The sequence below is a fragment of the Oenanthe melanoleuca genome, chromosome 1, assembly GCF_029582105.1.
Source record: "Oenanthe melanoleuca isolate GR-GAL-2019-014 chromosome 1, OMel1.0, whole genome shotgun sequence".
In the NCBI taxonomy this organism is placed as follows: Eukaryota; Metazoa; Chordata; class Aves; order Passeriformes; family Muscicapidae; genus Oenanthe; species Oenanthe melanoleuca.
Window position 1 is genome coordinate 19571220 of NC_079333.1, and position 19566 is coordinate 19590785.

At 40.8% G+C, this 19566-nt stretch overlaps 2 protein-coding genes and 1 long non-coding RNA gene across 5 annotated transcripts in view; 1 reads left to right on the top strand and 2 right to left on the bottom strand.

Moving 5' to 3' along the window:
• Positions 1-1180, bottom strand: part of TMEM45A (transmembrane protein 45A) — a 25284-nt gene extending 24104 nt beyond the window's left edge. The window contains exons 1-2 of one of the 3 annotated variants that reach the window (XM_056483837.1): positions 845-1180; positions 308-505 (exon numbers count right to left, since the gene is read on the bottom strand). The gene's annotated coding sequence lies outside the window, so the exon portion shown is untranslated. The remainder of the gene's footprint in view (positions 1-307; positions 506-844) is intronic. The other 2 variants (XM_056483846.1, XM_056483828.1) reach the window with 2 other exon arrangements.
• Positions 1-9165, top strand: part of LOC130249254 (uncharacterized) — a 10934-nt gene extending 1769 nt beyond the window's left edge. Inside the window, exons 2-4 of the long non-coding RNA XR_008839761.1 lie at positions 1285-1320; positions 3910-3966; positions 7105-9165. This is a non-coding gene — a long non-coding RNA (uncharacterized LOC130249254). The remainder of the gene's footprint in view (positions 1-1284; positions 1321-3909; positions 3967-7104) is intronic.
• Positions 9166-9538: 373 nt separating this feature from the next.
• LNP1 (leukemia NUP98 fusion partner 1) lies at positions 9539-19193 on the bottom strand. Its single transcript, XM_056483859.1, has 3 exons — positions 18886-19193; positions 12913-13158; positions 9539-10907 (listed from the first exon to the last, which is right to left on the bottom strand). The coding sequence occupies exons 1-3, from the start codon at positions 19030-19032 to the stop codon at positions 10698-10700; spliced, it is 603 nt and encodes a 200-aa protein (XP_056339834.1). The 5' UTR covers positions 19033-19193; the 3' UTR covers positions 9539-10697.
• Positions 19194-19566: the final 373 nt, after the last annotated feature.

Here is a 19566-nt window from a genome sequence, read left to right on the forward strand (position 1 = left end):
GTAATAAAGCCAGAAATGCCAGGAGTAGTAACAGTAAGAACTTTCTCCCCAGACTTTCCTATCCCTTTATCATGAGGATGAAGGACAGAGAAATCCAGGGAAAGCAGAAGCACCAGGAGAAAGTAGTTTGCAGGTTCCAAATGTTTTTCTTCTCAGAGTTTCAGTTCTTGAAGCAAGATGATTTTAAAAGATGATTTTTAAAGACAGAGCTGTGAAAATAATCTCTGAGAATGTGGAATGGCATTTCTTTTTACTATACTCCAACTCATAATGCAAGTTTCATGTTAGAAAACGAGAGATTACTCACTCTGAGGAATTTTTTCACATTTTTCACACCTGGCATTTTTTAATGAAGGACACAGTCAGCAACAGCATAGTCAAACAAGTTTCCAAGATGTGGCTTCTAAATAACATCAGGCAGTGGAGAGCTCATCTGGTGTGCTCACTCAGGGTCAGTTATCAAGCCCAGTCACTTATCTGGGACATGGAAACCAAAGGCAGAGGACTGTGGGGAAACAGGGAAAAATCCACTAGCAGAGGAAAGAAATGGCAGCTGAAAGAACTAGAAACTCTCCCTGCTTCTATCAAGTTCCTTAGTCACATCTAGGTGAATTATCTACATGTCTGGCTTATGGTTTCTTGTTTTTAGACCCCTGGTAGGAGCCATTTAGGTTATAGATTTATAGAAGCACCCAGCACTCAGAACACCAAATGAAGTCTGTTGCACCAGTTAGTTAAATCATAAAGTATTCTAAACAAATGCCAGAGCCAATGGAGTATTCAAAAAAACTTCATCAAATCCTAATAGAAAGTTCCCAGTTCCCTGTAAATAGTAGCTTCTCACCTTTAGGCAGACTGTGGTGAAAAATAGTCAGAGGCTGCAGGGAAGCCACCCCAGGAAACCTCATGAAGAAGCTGTCAGCTCCAAATTCAGCACAGTGATGGGTTAGGTGGTGATAAACAGGGCTCCTAGTGACACACTTAGTCCAGAAAATGCAGAGACCAGCTTCATTCCCAGATGCTGTCCTGGGTTTACACTAAATGAGGCACTAGTCCTGTGGGAAAAATAGTATGCAGCCAAAACAATTAAATCATGCCACATAATACACACTGTGTGGGGGAAGGGAAAAGGGGGCTGAGCTATCCCTCCAAAGGCAGGCTTAGGCCTGGATTTGTCCAGCATTTGAGAGTTTAACTTTGCTAACCTAATGGTGTTCTTTCCATATTTTTTTAAAAGTTGCAGTTTTATCCTCCTGATTGTTTGTTTAATTTTTGTTCTCTCAGTCTCTCTGGCTCGCTGCTGCTCTGCACGTACCTCGGGTGAGTCAGGACAGTTTGCTGGGGAAAGACATCAGGGTGAACAACCCTCTGGACAGAGACACGAGGCAGAAAGAACAGGATGGGGAAACTGGCCAGTTAAGCAATGATATGAAAAACATCAGCTGTAGCCCAGCCTAGGGAGAGAGAGGGAAAAATGCTTTTTCAGCAGAAGAGGGAAAGTAAGAGCAGAAGCACAGCTGTGGAAGGTGAGTGTGGAGTGATGAGGATTTTAATCCAGTGTCACTGCATAGGCATTGCCTCCCACCACCCTCCTCCCTTCTGCAGCACAGCAGGAAAATATCCTCCTGCTTGCCATGTGTGTTTGTTGTACCAGTCTTCATCCCAAGGGACACCAGAGCCATAAAATCTCTGGTGCACAAAAGTTCCCCCATATACACATTTAACACTTAGATGAAAGAGAAAGAGCCATTATAAGGAGAGAGCCCATCCAAGTCACAAAAATCATGGTGATTGGGTGCAATATTCCCATATTTGAAGAGGTTTATCTTATTTCCAGGATTTGCCTGCTAGGGAAGATAAAAATAGATCAAATGGTGTTTTTCTGTTATAAAATCGGGGTGAGTATTAAAGAATGAGTTCTTGAGCTGATTTATTGAAAATAGAAAATTCATCTTTGCTTTACTCCAGAACTCCAGCTGGCACTGCCACCTCCACAGTGCAGATTCCCACTTGCTCCTGCCTTTTCATGACCCCACAGCATGGGAATGTCCATCTGCTCATGGATTAAAATATATTAATTAACACAGGCACCTTATCAGCACAGACACACTTGAACATGGGTTTGAGCTTGCAAGATGATGTTGGATACAGATGGGGTCACAGGCAATCAGCTAAGCATCTCTGTAGGGAAAGGCTGTTGTACAGAAACTGGGGATTGTCAGGGAAATCTTGCTCATTGTTTCTGAGCAAGAAAGTTGAGGGAAAGCAGAGAAATCCAGGGGCAGCTTGAAAAGTAATAATTTGTGGCCAGGCAGGAGGAGTGGTGGACAGAAACCCACAGTACAGCACAGATCTCCTGGGAGATGAGGATATATAAATGCCTAATTGTCAGCATATGTCTGTGTGTGTGTGTGTAGTGTATAGTGCATATGTTATATAAATATACATAAAATGTTATTTTGCACCTCGGTGAACAGGTACAATAAAAAAGAAAGTACTAACTAATTTTGTAAGCCAGTGATAAGTGTAAAAGTGAAAAAAGGTCAATTCTGATTCCATGCTGAAGTTCCCAGCAAAATCATCCTTTCTAAATTACTATCAGCTTTGTTTTGACTTTCCTGAGACTTACTTTGTTTCTTTTATGAAATACAGTTGTTTTACCTGCTTTTTGTTTCTGAGCAAACTCACACTGTTACTTGACAGGACATATGAACTGAACCTGCCAATGTGTCTGTCTATGATTCACTTCACAACCATAAATAATCCCCTTGTAATTAGCATATTTGCTTGGAGAATAAAGTTCAATATGGTTTTTTGTGTCCTCTGCAATAACAGTGAGAGGTCAAGGACTGTAATTAAGGTTACCTGTGCAAAGAAGCTGAGTGATTTAAGACTCCGCTGCTCCCCAGGTGCTTATTTCTGTCCCACTGCCCAATGTACCCTTACAGCAAAGTTGTCCAACAGGAGTGTGTCCCTGCCCTTTGCCATGGGAGTTCTCAGCCCAGCAAAGGAGCACAAACCTCCCCACATCCCAGACTGGACAAAACTGGGGTGGATGTGCCACTCATCTCACTTAGTGGTTGCAAAGAAGAGGTTGCATTTGATGAACAGAGATGTTTTGAAATAGATTTTAAAATATGTCTTATTTTCAGCTGTGTTGCCTGGGAAAAGTACTTGTGCTGCTTATAAGAATAAAAATGCTATTGCTTTTTCTCACTGAGAAACTTCTGTTAGAATAAACCTGGGGCAAGAAATGTATTATCTTTCCTATAACAAGGACTAGGAGAGAGCTGGGTCTGGGTTTTCTGCTGACCATGGGGTGAATACTGCAGTCCCTAATACCAGACTAAGCTCTGCCATGGGTTGCACTGTATATAGATTTCCTTTATACATTAAATAATTTTTAAAAAGCCATATATGAACACAGGGAAAAATTTGACCACTTGGACCAGTGCTGTTGATGATGGATGTTTCCTGCTGGCACTGTAACTATTTTAGTCTCAAACTCATGCTTGGACTGGACTATAGTGCATGTTCTCACTTGGTATGGACAGACTCCCTCTGCTGGAAAATGGCTATGAAGGTTATCTAGTCAATTAATGATCAGAAGTGAAAGAGCTTACAAACAATGTATTTTGTGGCAAATGTGCAATTTTCATTTACACTGTACAAGAAATTGTAAAAATATTTTGACTTCTTCCCTAATAACTGGGAAGGAGCTAGGAGCTTTATCTTCAAAGTTCATCTCTGGACTTTGTAAAAATCCACACCACTTACACTAAGCTTATAATGCATTAATGCACTGAGTAAAGTCTTGATTTCTCTTTTCTTCTGTATCTAGAATCAGGCCTTGAATAGTTCTCCTCGGTAATCCTAAAGGGCCCTCTCTTCCTCACTTTCTCATCACAGAGGACAAGAACCTGCCACTGACTTTCCAGATGCAGCAGGACATGACACGTGGGACAGGTTGGTTTCTTTAGCAGCAACTTTTTTGAATTCCTGTTATTTCTCAGGAATTTTAAGAGGTGGAGCTGATATATTCCCTTCAGAAATTAAGATCCCTGGTACACATAATTTACTAGATCACTGATCTTAAGGAAAGGAAGATTGCTTTTGAAATCCTCTTATCATCAGAATAACTTCAGCAGGACCCAGGTCGGATACAGTTTTTTTTTTTTTTCTAGAAGAAGGTGTTATCCAGTGCTTTCTATTTTTGCTTATTTGATACCAGACCAAAAAGTATTAAGATAAGATTTGTGCTTTAAGGTACCACCATAGCACAGCAGTTATGCCTGCTCCCTCACTGCCCTCCACCCCACCAATGTGTGTCGGATGCCACCTACAGAAAGAACTTCCAGAGAGAGGAATATTTGGTGCTTGTTGCCTTTCCTGAAGTTATCAGTATGGGCAACAACTATACCATGCAATTTACCTCTATCATCACAGAATCACAGAATGGTTTGGGTTAAAAGATTGTCTGGTTCCAAGCACTGTGCCATGGGCAAGGAACATTCCAATAGACCTGGTTATTCAGGGTCTCATCCAGCCTGGCCTTGAACACTTCCAGCTATGGGGAGTCCACAACTTCCATGCACTTGTGAAAAGCTCCTATCCAGATTTCTTGTAGGTCTCCCTTAAGTACTGCCAGGGGCTCTAAGGTCTCCCTGGTGCTCTCTCCCCTCCCCTCCCCTCCCCTCCCCTCCCCTCCCCTCCTCTCCTCTCCTCTCCTCTCCTCTCCTCTCCTCTCCTCTCCTCTCCTCTCCTCTCCTCTCCTCTCCTCTCCTCTCCTCTCCTCTCCTCTCCTCTCCTCTCCTAACAGTCCCAAAACTCTCAGCTTGTCATCCATCACAGGAGAGATGCTCCAGGCCCATGATCAGTTTAGTGGCTCACCTCTGGACTCATTCCAGCAGGTCAATGTCTTTCTTGTGTTGGGGGCCCCAGAGCTGGATACAGTACATCAACTAGCTGAGAATTAGAGGAACTGATTGCTCTCCCTTTGCATTACAAACTCTGAACTGCAGACATTGAAACACCCAGCCCCTTGCAGCTCTTTTAGAGCAGAGTGTTCCACTTTTCCACTAATACAGCTCTTTAAAGAATGACACACTCTGGCTGCAGCAGCTTCACTGTAGCCCACAGTCTTCACCTTTGATCTTTCCATCAGTGCAAAACGTTATCTAAAGCCATTAAAGATAATACTGAGAGTTCTCCCACCTTCTACAGGATTACTGCTGCAGCAGCTTCAATACATGGATGTGTCACCTCTCAATCTCCATCATTCAGGGTTTAATCAAGATCCATCCTTCCTCTACTCTCTATATTGCAAGTAACAGAAAATAAGGCCCTGAGAGTTTGCTATAACCCCTCTTTATGAAAGCTGTGCATGCAGTGAAGTTCTGTGCTCATCAGTCCCCAAGGCATGAGAAATTGCACATGGATCTAAATCTTCTTGCTTCAACTGAAAAGAAATTTTTATCAATCTTAAGCATTCTCAGCTCAGAATTTCTTTGGATTAGGAAATCACATTGCAGTGAGTACCCTGAGTGAGTGATGGACATTATGGTTAATGCCCATTGACCAGTTGAGACCTGGATTATGCAAATGTGAGAGTCCTTTTGTTCCATGCAAAAGGCATTAGAGGAAGGGAAGATGAAGTAGCCTCCTCTGCAGCTGTGGATATGTAGAACTTGGCACAATGGAGAAGGAATTCATGAATATATATTATACATATCTCAAATCCTGGGCTGATCTGTGGTGGCCACTCATGCACAGGTGAGAGCAGCCTAAAGCTACTTTGTTCTCCCTGAGGATCTTTTATTGCTGCTGGGACCACTAGAGCAAAGAAATGCCCTAACCATTCCTCTCTTCCAGGCATAAACTTGTGCTAATCTGAAATCAGTGTAGCTGTTTTCTGGCAGACAAATTTCTCTGTATAGGAGTCCTCAGGGAGTAGACCCACTATATACAAAACGCTCATGAGAAACATTGAGGATGTATTTTGTATATACAGGAAGAGCAGTATATAATGAGAGCCACTGCATAATGGCCCAGGAAGAGCTGCTTTTCAAAGGACCAAACCTTAACATTCACCTCATATAATGGGATATGGCTACAAGCATATCTTGAGTAGAATCCTTCTGCTCAAGCACTAGAGCAAAAAAAGAGTTCTTTTTTTGTACTTCGTTATCAGGAATGGGGCTAATTCTCCAGTTTGAGAACTCTCTGTAGAGGCCTTAATGGCTTTTTGATGAAAATTCATGCACAGCTGTCAAAAGTTGGTTGGTCTTCTCAATACACCAAAACTTCTGTTGTTTTAGAAATTGTATGAAATGAAGCATTTTGACAAACATATAAGAAGGACAAGAATATTGATGCTCATTGCATCACTTCTTTCTCTTATTTTCTGTCTGACCTCAGGGACACAACAAAGCTGAGAGAAATTATATTTTTTCCAAAGAACTGTAGATACCGAGCTGGGATTCAGAGGGATCCTCCTCATAGGAGTGAAGCATCTGTCAAGTCAATCTAATACAACAGTGAAAATGCAAATCAACATGCTATGAGCAATGTTTTCTATGATGAGTGGGTTTATTTTCACATTTGCTCTCACACAATTACCTAAAGCTCTGAAACAACAACTGCAGGCAAGGCATTCTTTATGAAGTTTGTTGTATTTCAGTGTTCAATTCTCTCATTGAATGACTAGGTTTTGGCTGTAATATCTCTCTGGAAATATTTCAAGACCTGTTTGTTTGCAACAGTTTTGGCAGAAAGCTGCAATAAGCTCAAAGTCCTGTGATTATGATTCATTGCTGTGTGAATAATTTCAGTTATCAAGCTTGATTATATCTCTACATGGTTTAACACTATTCACACGTACACTGAGTGGATTCAGAGCCAGGGCTGTGCTTACCCAAATATCTTTTTTGAGAAAGTACAGCCCATTTTTTGTGCTAAAGAACAAAAACCTTCCAATGACTATATTAAATTTTTTTTGTATTTAATATTTTGTATCTTTTTTTAAATAGGCATTCAGTTATAAATTGTGGTTATTTCATTTTTATTTTATTAATGCATTTAAATATTTCCTATTTTTTTCCCCAGAAAGGATTATTGTGAGCATGTACATAAATACAGCTTTTACATCATTTTACCTGTGTGGGGTATGGCATTTCATATACCAATACATGGTAAGTTAACCAGCACCCAGAATTTAATTCATCCTCCAAACTGATGCCTAGAGAGGCTGTCTGGAACAGAGGCTAGGCAGTGCTAAAGGAATAAAGAAGGTATTTATTAAAAGGCCTTCAAAGGATTCACCTTGGGCAGTACAAGAGCCTGGCCATGGCTCCACCCAAGATGGACCCAAGATGGACAGTGTGTCACAAGTTTTCACACTTTTATAAGTTTTGGTCCATTTACATATTGGGGTTAATTGTTCAATTACAGCTTCAGATTATGAAGTCCCATCCTCCCAGGTTGCTCTCCTGAATTCACTGCTCTTTACACTTTTAGGGCCCAAAGCTGCAATGGTGTCCTTGATTCTCAGGCTGGGAAAGGATTGTTTTGTCTAACTAAACTGTGAGGAGAATTTGCTAACACTTCATATGAAGTTCAGAGTCACGCATCAAAGCATTACAGAATCTTAAAAATATAAAAGCTAAAACTCAAGGCACCAAAATCATTAAAAAATATGGTGCAATTAAACAATACCTAAGAAGCAAGCATAAATATTTTGCTTTGGGAATGCCCACTGAACAGATGAAGTAACTACAACTGATGTCCTCTTCCTGGTCCTATCAAAAAACACTGGGGTAAAAGTGAAAGGTTTGTACATACCCACATCTTCCCTTCCCACTGGAGCACTTTTCAGCTAGCCTGAACTGCTGGGAGAATTCACAGAGATGGGCATTTTATCAGACCGTGGTCTTCCATTTGTGAGATACAGTAAGTTTAATTCTTCCTTCATGGGTCCCTGAATCGCACCAGTTTTCCTGCTCATTCCCCTTCTTGTTTCATGTTTTCAATATTTCTTATTAGTGAGCTTATGGATTTTTTCATCCCTTTATCTTGGCTTCCCACTGAAGCCTGACCTCCTTCATGTCCAAGGTTTGGACTCTGATACAACTTGCAGCCATCCCACTATTGGAAAGGGCAAAAAAAGCAGAGTGTTTGCCCAGGAATGGGTGTTTGTGCAGAAACTGCCTGCAGCCAGCCCTGTTGCTCTGGGAATTCAGGATGGAATCAAGTCAGTGACTATTTTTTATGACAGTCACAACAGAACTAGTGACCTAGTGTGAGAATGGAAACCCTCTGGAGTCTTTCTGACTACTAGTGTATTCCACTTCCTGTGGAAACACAAACATCAGATGAGCCATTGCAAGCAGATTCCTCTTTATGGTTACCTGCCTTCCCAAATGCCCAATTTGTTATGGAATGTTTGTAAATTTCTGTGGAGAATGATTTCATTTTATCATACAAGCTTCAGTCCATCTTAGCAATACTATTGCTGCAGAGTGGAAGGGACTGAGCTGGAAAGGACTGTTGGACTAATCAGCCATGGCACAAAGCAAAAGAGAACACTTTTGAGTAAATGGAGGGCACTATGTGAAAGCTTGTTTCCAGAATCACACCATGGGGCTGATGGGCTGGTTCAAAAACACACAAACACTTACAGGCTCTCCCATCAGAGAGGTGGGATTCGATGGCACACAGGGGAGCTGTCTGCAGCCAGAGCTGCCCAGCTGCCCTGGTGGCAGTGAGGCTTCTCTGTGCTTTCAGGGAAATGGTAACCAGCAAGTCAGAGGCAGCCACACAAGGTTCTCCTATTTTAGCTTTGCTTGGTGTTTTCTTCCCATCAGGTGTGGTGTGCAATCAGTACGTTTTTCTGTTTACACAAGCAAATTCTGCTGGGTGGGGCCTGTTGAGTTAACCTGTCTGTAAAATAAGAGGGAGCAGCTGATGGCCTGAAATCCAGGCAAAGCTGATGCAGCCATGGCATTCAGCTCTCCCAAGATGTGAGCACAGGCTGCTACCTGAAAGGATGTATGTGACAGGTTTTATCTGAGGAGCTCAGACACTGCTGGCCATGTTCTTTTCTACCCAGACACTTTGTAATGCATTCTTCAGATTAAGGTTGTAAATGAAAAGTCATCTCTTATTTAAGTTTTGACTGACAGAAGAACTTTGTAAAAATTCAATCTGGATTGGGAAGGACGGGCACTATGCATAAAAACAACATTTTTCCATTATAAGATTTATTAGTTTATAATATATGTTACCAGGCAAGAAGCAATTTACAAGCATCAGTAAAGGTCCAATTGCTTTCTTATAACAACCCCCAAAGCCCTAAACAAAAATCCAAACAACAGAATCCCTTAATGGATATAACTGTTTCAAAGTTTTAAGGATGCCCTAAGCTTTTAAAGGGCTGCACATTCAAAAGTAAGGCTCTAAGGTAAATTAGTAAGATCTTTGTTAATTACAGAAAAATCACAAGAAGAATATCCATCAGACCTTGACTTTTGTTTGTGACTTCATTAGTCTTCATTCTTCTCTAACCATATTATCCAAATCAGGCTTTCTCCATAACAGGCCTGGGAGGATTACTTCCATGGAGAGCAGGGTTGTATCTGCAGAGAACACTGGCACTTTGAAGAAAGGAGGGTATAGGGTGATTGTGGGAGTGTGTATGTGTTTGTGAGCACATGGAGATGAGATTTACACCTGTGTTCAGAAGATCCTCAGCCAGAGGAACAGAATTTTCCTAGATCCTGCTTACCAGAGACTGCAAATTTGGCCCAGATTTTGGAAAAGAAAAAATGGTTGCAATGCCTCAGCAACCCCTTGAAGAGATTATATGAAAATAGGAGAGACAGGATGTCCTTGGTTTTACTAGAGAATTTTCAGCAAGGCTCAAATGTTGATGAAGCAAAAGTAGAGATGTAGCAAGAGGCAAGATACAGCTACAAGGCAGTAAAGTAGTAAATGGAGAGAGGAAAGATCACAAAAGAAGCAAGGCATCAAGGCTAAAGCTGGGAGAAAGAACTAGTTGTGTGACTGGGGAAATGGGACTGAGGACATGGGAGAGGGCTGGGAGATGCCAGTGGAATGAGTGATAGGAAAACAGCGATAGGAAAAGCAGAGAGAAGTGAGACATCAGTGAGGTGTAGAAGGGAACATGGGCTTCTCTTCTTTTACATAAATTTGGAGCTGAAAGATTCTCAGAGTAAAAACATACCTGTTTTCAAGACGAATCTAAGTGAATGTCAGGGCCAGGAAGCAGTTGGTTGTTCATGTGTACTTTTTTCTTCCCAAACCCACCAAAAAGCCTGTTTTCAATTAAAAAAAGGAATATAAGGCTTTGCATGGCTCTGTAATACATAGATAAATGGAGGTCTCCTCTTAAAGGAGCACATCCACCACTGTCCTGCTGCAATGCTAAATATGCCTGAAATCCTCTTATGGTGGTTAATCTCTAACTTGGATCTTGCTACTGATCCACTCCTATGACAAAGGTCACATTTCTAATGACAAAAGTAAAGAAAGGAAGGTAGTAACATGGTGACAGTGATGCAGTTAAATTTTACTTTTATTTTACAACTTAGGGGCTATTCCAGCTAATAGATCTCTTCTAGTCATAACAGAACAAGAATGCTCCCTCTGCTCTTCAGGGAGAGTGTTAAGATTGGTTATCTCTATGCATTATAGCTGCCTGTGCATACATAACCTTTCTGAATGCTTGCTTGTGATGGAAACTGTTCACTGTGTTTTGCAGGTACTTCTGAACTTTCAGCTTCTTCCCGGTCTCTCCTTGCCTCTGATTTCTCTCCCAATTTCTTATGAGACTTCGTTTTTCTCAAATGCAATTTTTCTCTTTCTTGTCTCTCTTTTGCACCTTCAGGTTGCTAAAAGGCAGGGGAAAAATAGCAGGGAATTAAAAGAGAGTCCTACAAGAACAACAACAACAACAAAACCTCATTATTTTATTTCACAATGTAATAAAATATTCCAGTAACCTGCCTCACCAAGATCAGCTTTACCATGACGGGCTCAAATTCAAGGCCCAAGCCAGTCACCCTAAAGCTCAGCAAGAAGAAACACACATTCTTTGATTTTACTCTGCATTTGGTAGGAGGATCACAGGCTCAGTGGACTTGAAGAGGAAAGCAGACAAGAGGGAGAAAGGGAGGAACTCTGAGATTTCAGCCCAGATTCCATGTTTCTGTCCTTTCATGTGATCCATCTTTATGCCCCAAAGGTTTCTCAGTGCTAGCTGCAAAGACTTCACTGAAAACAAGATCTGGAAGGTTCTCAAAGACACACCTATATGAAAAAAGCAAAATGCAGGAGAGGAAATTAATTACCTTTCCCACACTGTTCACCTGTCTCATCATGATGGTTTGAATGGAGCTCTGAATGGAAAAAACACACCATTTGGAGGGACAGGTTTAAACCAAATTTTCTTTCAGATCTCTGGCCTATTGCTGAGTTCTTTGAGATTCACAAGTCCTTCACATCTCCCAAACTACAATTGCAACTGAGGGAATGGCAACAACTTGGTCTGCTCTAAAAACTGGTTCAAATACAGCTCAGCACACTTCACTGCTGATTACAGAGGGGCACTGGAATCCATTATTTTAACTAGAACCAAAGCCATATTTAATACATTGTGCTCATTATACCTAATCATACGTCAACTACACGCTCACAGACTTCCTAGCCACAGTATTGAGAAATTATAAATGATAAACTAGACAACCACTGGTAAATGCTGGCACATGAAGCAATGTAAATTTCCAAATGAAATCAATTTAATAGTTCCTGAAGAGAAAAAAGAAGATTAGGGAATGCACTTGAAATTTTGACAATGGTGTAAGAGTGCTGCCATCATCATAATTTCTCATATCCTTAGAGGACTGGTCACACAAGGACTATAATTATGGGATTGATCATGTAATTATGTTGCTTTTTGAAAAGAGATCTTTTTTTCCCCTCTTTTGCTGTGCAAAGAGAATTGAAAATTACTTTTCCATACAAATTGTCAGTTAAGAAACTGGGGAAAAAAGGATACTTCCTTCTGTGGTTATTTGATGCTAATGTCAGGTGTTATTTAAGCAGTTTTTTTGAACGAAGCGACAATTTGATAGTGTTTTTCTGATACTTAAAAGTGAGAGAGGATTTATTACTCTTACTTCCATTGTATGGTACAGCAGATACTATGTATCATAAAAATATATTTAAGTGTCATGCACAAAAAGTTTTTATTGGCTACTTTATCAACACACACCAGACAAAATGCTGATGGCTCTGGAAGGAATGATGGGGAGAAGGATGAAATGCAGGGAGAATCCCCTGCTGCCTGCATGCCCTTTCAGTGAAAATATGTTCCACTACTTACAGCACTAGCTGCTGCTGCAGCTGTGTGGTGACACTGCAGAAAGCAGATGGATGGAGTCCTGAGGGGTAAATGAGAAGCCTGTCAAACACCCGAGTGTTTGGCAGCATTACAGATAACTCCAAACAGGTTAAGTCAGGTCAGCAGCAGCGAAAAAGTGAGCTGGGTCTTGCAGCAAAATTGAAGCAAACCTGGGTTTGTTTTGTCATGTTTTGTGTCCACAGCCATAGAAACCTCTGAAAACATTGCCACATGAGCCAGTGAAGTGTCTAATTTTGAGGATAAACATTCCTGAATAAGCCTAGACAGTAACACTACATCAATAATCCTCACACTCAGGATACAACTTCAACCTTGTTTGTGCTACTTGTAGTAATTCGAGACCACGTGAGAAATTCCAATTGGAGTTTATTTCTGCACTTCCCCCAGCAAAGTCACAGCAATTACACAAAGGATGAAGCTGAATTGGTTGGTTGGGCTTTTTTCTTCTGCAGTGATCTTAAGTTGTTACCTACCAAAGAAACGGAGCGTTTGCTTTTGAGATGCAATTGCTTTTCAAAGGACTCTGCAAATTCCTGAATGGAGTTTGAGCTTGTCTCTGGACACGAGCTGTCTTCTGAGGGTGTTCTGCTTGCCTTCCTGTGGCAGTGGCATTTGACATCTTGGTCTTCTTGAAATTCCTTGGAGCCCCTGAGGTGGCCTGAAGATGAGCCTTTGGCAGAAGCATGAAGTCGTGTTGTATGGAGGGAGGAAAGCTTGGCCTGAAAAACAAAAGGTCTTTGTTGACTATTGAATAGTAAAGCAGAACACACAAGGCAGATTTTTTTCTGTGACAGACACTCTCCCAAACAGTGGTGCAAAGCGAAAGACCTTTCACAGAATTCTGTATCTTTTCTTTTTAACTGTAGGAGAATCACACTGCCAAGATCTTACTTTCTGGAGGCAGCAGCACACAGCAGAATTTCCTGTTATTCCTGGGTTTGAGGATATAAGTTTTGGCACGTAATGAATTTCAAATGTGAAGTGGTCAAATGTAAACCTCTTAGTGTTCACTGACACTAAAAGGAACTGGGACTCTTCATAACCTCAAAATCTCAGGCCTCACACCAGGTTGCAGTTCCTAGACAGAACTCTCAAAATGCATTAGCCGGCCTTTTGTGGCTACATGAGTCAGATAAGAGGCTTTACCCACAGTGCTCCAGGTCTTATCAGCTGTTTGAGTTTAGAGAGTGATAGCAGCCATTTCTCACACGGTTCTGCCAAGTTTTCAGCGCAGCCTACATGCAGACAAGATGCTTTATTACCCAGCTTTGAATTTTCTGCTGCTTTCTTGGGCATATTTGTCTTGAATGAATAAGGAGCACTTTCAGGGTACACAACCCTAACAAAGAAGTGGTAAGAAACAGACTTCTACAATTATATTTGCAGAAGTGAAGTGGAGAGTGAGTAGATAGTTGTTTAGTTTCTGTGTGATTCAATTTTCTGAGGTCTGGCATGCAGATAATAGCTATTGATCTGCATCAGCTGTGTTTAATTGAATGTCTGCAAAGGAGATTACACTGATGCAGAACTGCTGTGTCCTGTGGAGTCATGTACTGGTGGTTCCAGAAAGGGACAGACCTGTAGAAGAGAGGTGTGAGAAGGACACCACAAACCTTGCCAGCTGTAGATTATTTTCAGGGTGAGTAGCTGAACACTGGTAAGATGCAGATGGTGAAAATTATGAGAGATGGGAGGTACTGAAAGTTACACCCCTGCAGGTATCAGATTAAAGCACTGCAGGCACCAAGCTTATGCATACATTTTTGAATGCATATATATTTTGGAAATTATGAGGAACTTCTTCACAGAAGGGATGACTAGGCATTGGAGTGGACTGCCCAGGGAGGTGTTGGAGCCAACGTTCCTGGAGATGATTAAAGAAAGACAGGACATGGCACTATGGTCTAGTTGACATGGTGGTGGATTGGTGAAAGGTTAGATTTTATGATCTCAGGGGTCTTTTCCAACCTGATCGATTCTGTGATTCACTGTTGTATAAGCCTTTAGCTACAAAGTAACCCCAAGAAGTTCTGCTGGCTTTAAGGGAGCTGTGATTGTTTATAACAAAGGAAGGTTCTGCAATGCTTTCTAAGAAAATCCAGTAGAAAACCATAGACTCAGTGCAGGGTTTGTGGTGTGTGTATTGGTCATTTTGTTATTTTAACAAATGGGAAAACTAAACCAACTTGGTATAATGTTCATATGAATCTACAAACCTTGGACTGTAAGGGACCTGAAACATGTTCTGCACACAACTTCATTCACTCTGGCCCAGATGCTACTATAAATGTATTGGCACAACAGGGACCTATGCAGCCTTTCTCTGAGTAGAGAGGCTGTTCATTCATATGGCTGTGGCTGCATCACATTAGACAGACAAGAGATGCTAAAAATAATAAATCTCACCCCTGACAGAAGTACATAATATTGAAGAGTGTTTACAAAATACATGGTACTGGTTCCATTTTTTTTTTTCCAGGCATAAGTTTACTATGTCCAGTATTATGGACTGCCTCTGAAAGTAGTGTTAATGATTTTTGCCATATTATTTTTACTTTAGTTTCAAACCAGTCAATACAGCTGCAACTTCTGTAAGGTCATATTGTATTGTCACTTTAGAAAGCATCAAAGCAATCCCATTATGCTCGAGGGATGGGAGCACACATTCCATGCCAGGCTCAACTAGCTAAATATCTTCTCTGTCATTTTAATGGCATCAACATATATTCTTTCCTGGAAATAAAAATTGTCTCATGGTAAAAATCACTGGTATTTGTTCCTAGAGGGTTTGGGAAAAAACCCAAGCCAAACACAGGAGGATAGCTGAAATGGGGGATTGTATTCTATAAATCTTGTTTTGCAAAGTCTGTAAATGTTTTCTTTTACTGACACTTCTTTTTGATTTCCTTTCACAGACAGAATTACAGTTAAGTCCTTAACAAAAAGACTCCAGTTTACCTACAGATATGGCAGCCATGGTCCAGAAAAGGGACAAGCTTTCCTCTGAAATGCCCATCTGCCTCAGTGGGCTAAGGGTAAAGCTATACAGACAGATCTATGCAATCATATTACTGTGACTGTGTTTTCTCTCACAGTGCCTTTTTAAATTCTTCACTATCAAAATGGGGATTTTTTGCCAGTGCTGGGAAAGCCAGAAGCACCAAGGGATCAGAGGTTGTTTCTCATTCCCATTAGTAGTCCTTTTTTTCTGTGTTGGGTAAAGGCCACTCACGTTCAGTGTATCTAGTTAAAAACAGCTAATCTTCTGCTAATCGCCCATCTCAAACACACAAAAGGTACACAAACAAAAATACTTCACACAACAAAAATTGTTGTCAGTATAATTTGCCTTATCTCTGTCTCAGTTTCTGTCTGTAGACAAGTTAATTGTTTACATCTTTTGGGCTTGATCTGGGAGCTTGCACAGCTGTCAGTAAGAACATTAATCCTCAATGTCAGCACAAGTGTTCATTGTTTGCTGGAGTTTACACAATGACCCGAGTATTTTAGGAATATTTTGGAACATCTGACATTCAGATGCTCTCCCATGGTTTCATTTCCTTTTGAGAATCTTACATACAAGCATATATTTCTTAAAAATGTTTTGGTCTGGCCTTCAATTGATCTATTGTTCTGCTTTTGCTCTTAGTTTTCTTTGCAATTTTCTCCTGTGAGCATCAATGCATATTTGAAGGTGGATACATGTATAGGGTTGTAAATTTCGTATTAGTTTTGCTTTTCCTCCAATCTTTTCCTTACAATAAAATGTCTGGGAGGTAAGAGAACACCAAAGTGATGTAGGGGAACTAGAATGTGTCAAGGAAAGTCATAGCTGGAGGCTTCAAAAAGGGTATCACAGTTAATTTGTCTAAAGTTTGCCAGGGGAACAAATTAAATAAAGGAGATGGAAACAGCTGACTTAATTATCTCTAGGCAGTTTTTATATCCAGTGTTGGCCCACAGCAACATAGACAGGTGTGAGCTTTCCAGGAGAGTGGAGTTAAGTGTTGTTTTAGCCTGACATATTGGAGTTACATGTTTTAGCCCGACTTGCAAGTGACCCAGTGAAGGATGAATATAATTTTGTGTTCCTCTCTGCAAAGTGTGAATGACTATAGCAAAATCATTTTGCAAAGCTCATCTCAGTAGTGTTTGTGAGGTATACCAAAATATTGGGAAAACAAAAAAGAAAACTGTTGTTAGTTTGGGAGTTACTCTTCAAAGCTTTATCCATATTTAGGATGGGGACTGTACCATGATAGGATACCACAGAAGTTTATTTCTGTCTTTGAGGTGGGAGCAGTGGCTCGAATGTCTCACTACAGCATTACAAAGACCAACACACCAGTTTGGAGCTGAAAGTGATTTTCCAGCAGAACCACCTTTTGTGCTACCCTGAGAGCACTTTGCTGTGTAGCACCAAAAGGCTGGTGGTGCAGAAGCAGTTTGTATGGACAGGACTGCTCTGCTGCTGATGTCCTGAATACCAGCCTTGGATATGAAAACAAGTGAGCAGGCATTGCTCTTTTGGCAGTACCATTGTACCTGCACAAGGAGCTTTTCTCAACACTTGTGTCAGAACTTGCTGACTTGATTTTCATCTAGGCAGTGGAATTATCTCAATTTTCAGTGTTGAAGCAGAAGAAAGGGTACACTGTGACCTGCTGTGGAGGTATTAGCTTTCAGAAGAGTTATTATTCTTCCTGATAATTAGCACTGTTCTGATAAAATGAAGACAATATTTAAATAACAGTACCAGAGTTTTGAATCTTACAACAGTTATAATTTGCAATAATGAATCTTACAGTAGTTATAATTTGGAATAACAGTGCAAAAACACACATCCAGGTGCAATAGCTGTCAAGTTACTAATCTCAACAAGGAGATGCACTTTCTGGAGGTATTTCCAAGGCATCAGTAGCACCCATTTATTTAACTTCTGGATTTGGTTGGACAACACATCCTAGTGCTCGTTACCACCAACTACTCCAGTTCCAAGTCAAGAGTTCATTTCAAAATGTATTCCCAAATCATAAAATCCCCAGACAAATCTTCCCATCTCATTCCCCCAGTCAACATCTGGCACTGAGATATAAAGCAGTTAAAATTTACATCTTCTATATGAAACTAGCGGGGCAAGACAAATTTGCATGAAGCATTAATTTAAAGGCCAGATATAATTAGGTGTACATAATATCTTTAGCTTGTTAAATGGTAACATCAAAAAACTCACAGCCTTTCTGTCAGCTAACTTAATCTAATTCTAGGTATGGTTTAAGGAATGCAAGTATAGCAAAGTATTTGAATAGCTATTAGCTAAATATTTAAAGAGCTATTAGCCAAATATTTAAATAGCTTTTGAACAAACTGACTATAAGAATATGCTTCAAATAAAAAGTCTGCACATACAAATACAGACACAAATATACAAGATGTGTTCAGCACCTTGCTGAATGGAAAGAGATTTAAAGTACATCCTTATACTCCAGTTTCTCTTGAGGCCTAAAAAAATCACATATGCATGGATCTCTGAGTGAAAAAAGTAAAATACAGTAAAATTAATAATAATATTTTTGTTAAGACAAATGATGTAGTTGGAAAAAGAAAAAGGAGACAGGTTTGGACCACCTAAATGTTTTTTTAAAAGCTGAAATGAAAGCAACAATCTTTGAATAAAGAGATGACTGTGAACAGTTGTTTTCAGTTTAACCTAATTTTGATACTCACTTAGACAGCTGTGAGCTGCCTTCTGCACATGAGCCTCCCTTTTCCCATCTGTTTTGTTTTAAGAATAAATAATGTACTTCTACCTTAAAATCTTACTTCACAGTTTAGTAAGCTTTGTTATGTGTTGTAACATTGTTTTCAGAGCCAGATGTTTTAAAACAGGAGGGACTGCATCCTCTAGCTTAAAATAGAAGTTACACTTACCTGAAAAGGTAAGTCCCAAGGGGTAAAGGGTAAAATATCCTGGAGACAATACAGTTGCATAATTAGGTCCAAATCCTTTAAAAACATATGGAGTTCTACAGTTTTTCACATGAGAACAGACTCATTACAGAACAGTCATCATGTATGCAGGTGCAAAATGTTTAGATCTCTGCCAGTTATGCTGAGCAGCCAGCACATACAGTAATACATCAGTGGTATTACAGTAACACTGCAGTAATACATAGTTAGGCAGCTATTACATGCTTCTCTTTACATTTCTAGTCCTATCATCACTTATCCTGGAGTTTGCCAGTTTTCTGTATTCCAAGACCCCAGAGGCTAGACCCGGTCAGACAGCTAAGTTCAAAAAGCAACTAGCAGCTGCGAGCAGGAGCTGAACTTACTTGGCAAGGTACAAGAACATCCTCATACATCCCTGGGGCTGTACCTCTGAGGTTGGAACTTATATTTATATGTACATCACGTGCACACACAAAGCTGCACACAGCTCTTACCGGTAGGGATGCTCTCCTTTCACTCCAGACTCGTGGCTGACGTTTCTTGTGGCCTCTGCCTTCCTTCTCCTCATCGATCAAGTTGTGGCCCCAGAAGCTGCTCATCCATTTTGCAAAGAAAATATCATCATCCTCATCATATTCCATGTACAGATGCTCCAAACTTGGGGTGTCTCCCAACCAGACAAGTCAAAACAAAGTCAAATTCCACCACCAAGCCAGTATCTTCACACTGTTCTGCCAACAAGAGGAAGCAGAGACACAGTTTCAACTATTCTTTCTGCACTCCCTCCCCAGAACCTGTCCCACTGCAGCCCCGGGTGCTGTCTAAACATAAAGTCAGCCCTTTCTCATCTCTTTTCAACAAGGTTTCCTTTAACCTTTCCATTGCAGCCATGTCCAATATGACACTGCCGCAGGGGGTGGGTGGCAGGGCTGTGGCTGCTCCCTGTGCTGCTGCTGAGTGCCCCAGCTGTCAATACCGATGCAGAGTTGCCCACAGTTACATGCCTGCGGGGGGCAGACCCAAAGTAAGCTTGTGATTTTTGAGAAGCAGAATTGACATATTGATGTTGGTCAGAAACTGGCACAGCTGCTTGCAGAGACCTAGCTGGCTCTGTGGGAGGGATCACAAATGGCCCATTCTTCTCCTGTTGCTCTCTCTCTCTCTGATTTCTGTCA

What these genes read in the sequence shown, in the direction of transcription:
- LNP1 (XM_056483859.1), bottom strand. Translation starts at nt 19,032, where the DNA reads ATGGAATATGATGAGGATGATGATATTTTCTTTGCAAAATGGATGAGC. An exon ending in AAAGGAGAGCATCCCTACCG is followed by an intron (nt 13,159 to 18,885) that starts GTAAGAGCTGTG and finishes TTTGTTTTTCAG; the next exon opens with GCCAAGCTTTCCTCCCTCCA. An exon ending in GCAAACGCTCCGTTTCTTTG is followed by an intron (nt 10,908 to 12,912) that starts GTAGGTAACAAC and finishes CCTGCCTTTTAG; the next exon opens with CAACCTGAAGGTGCAAAAGA.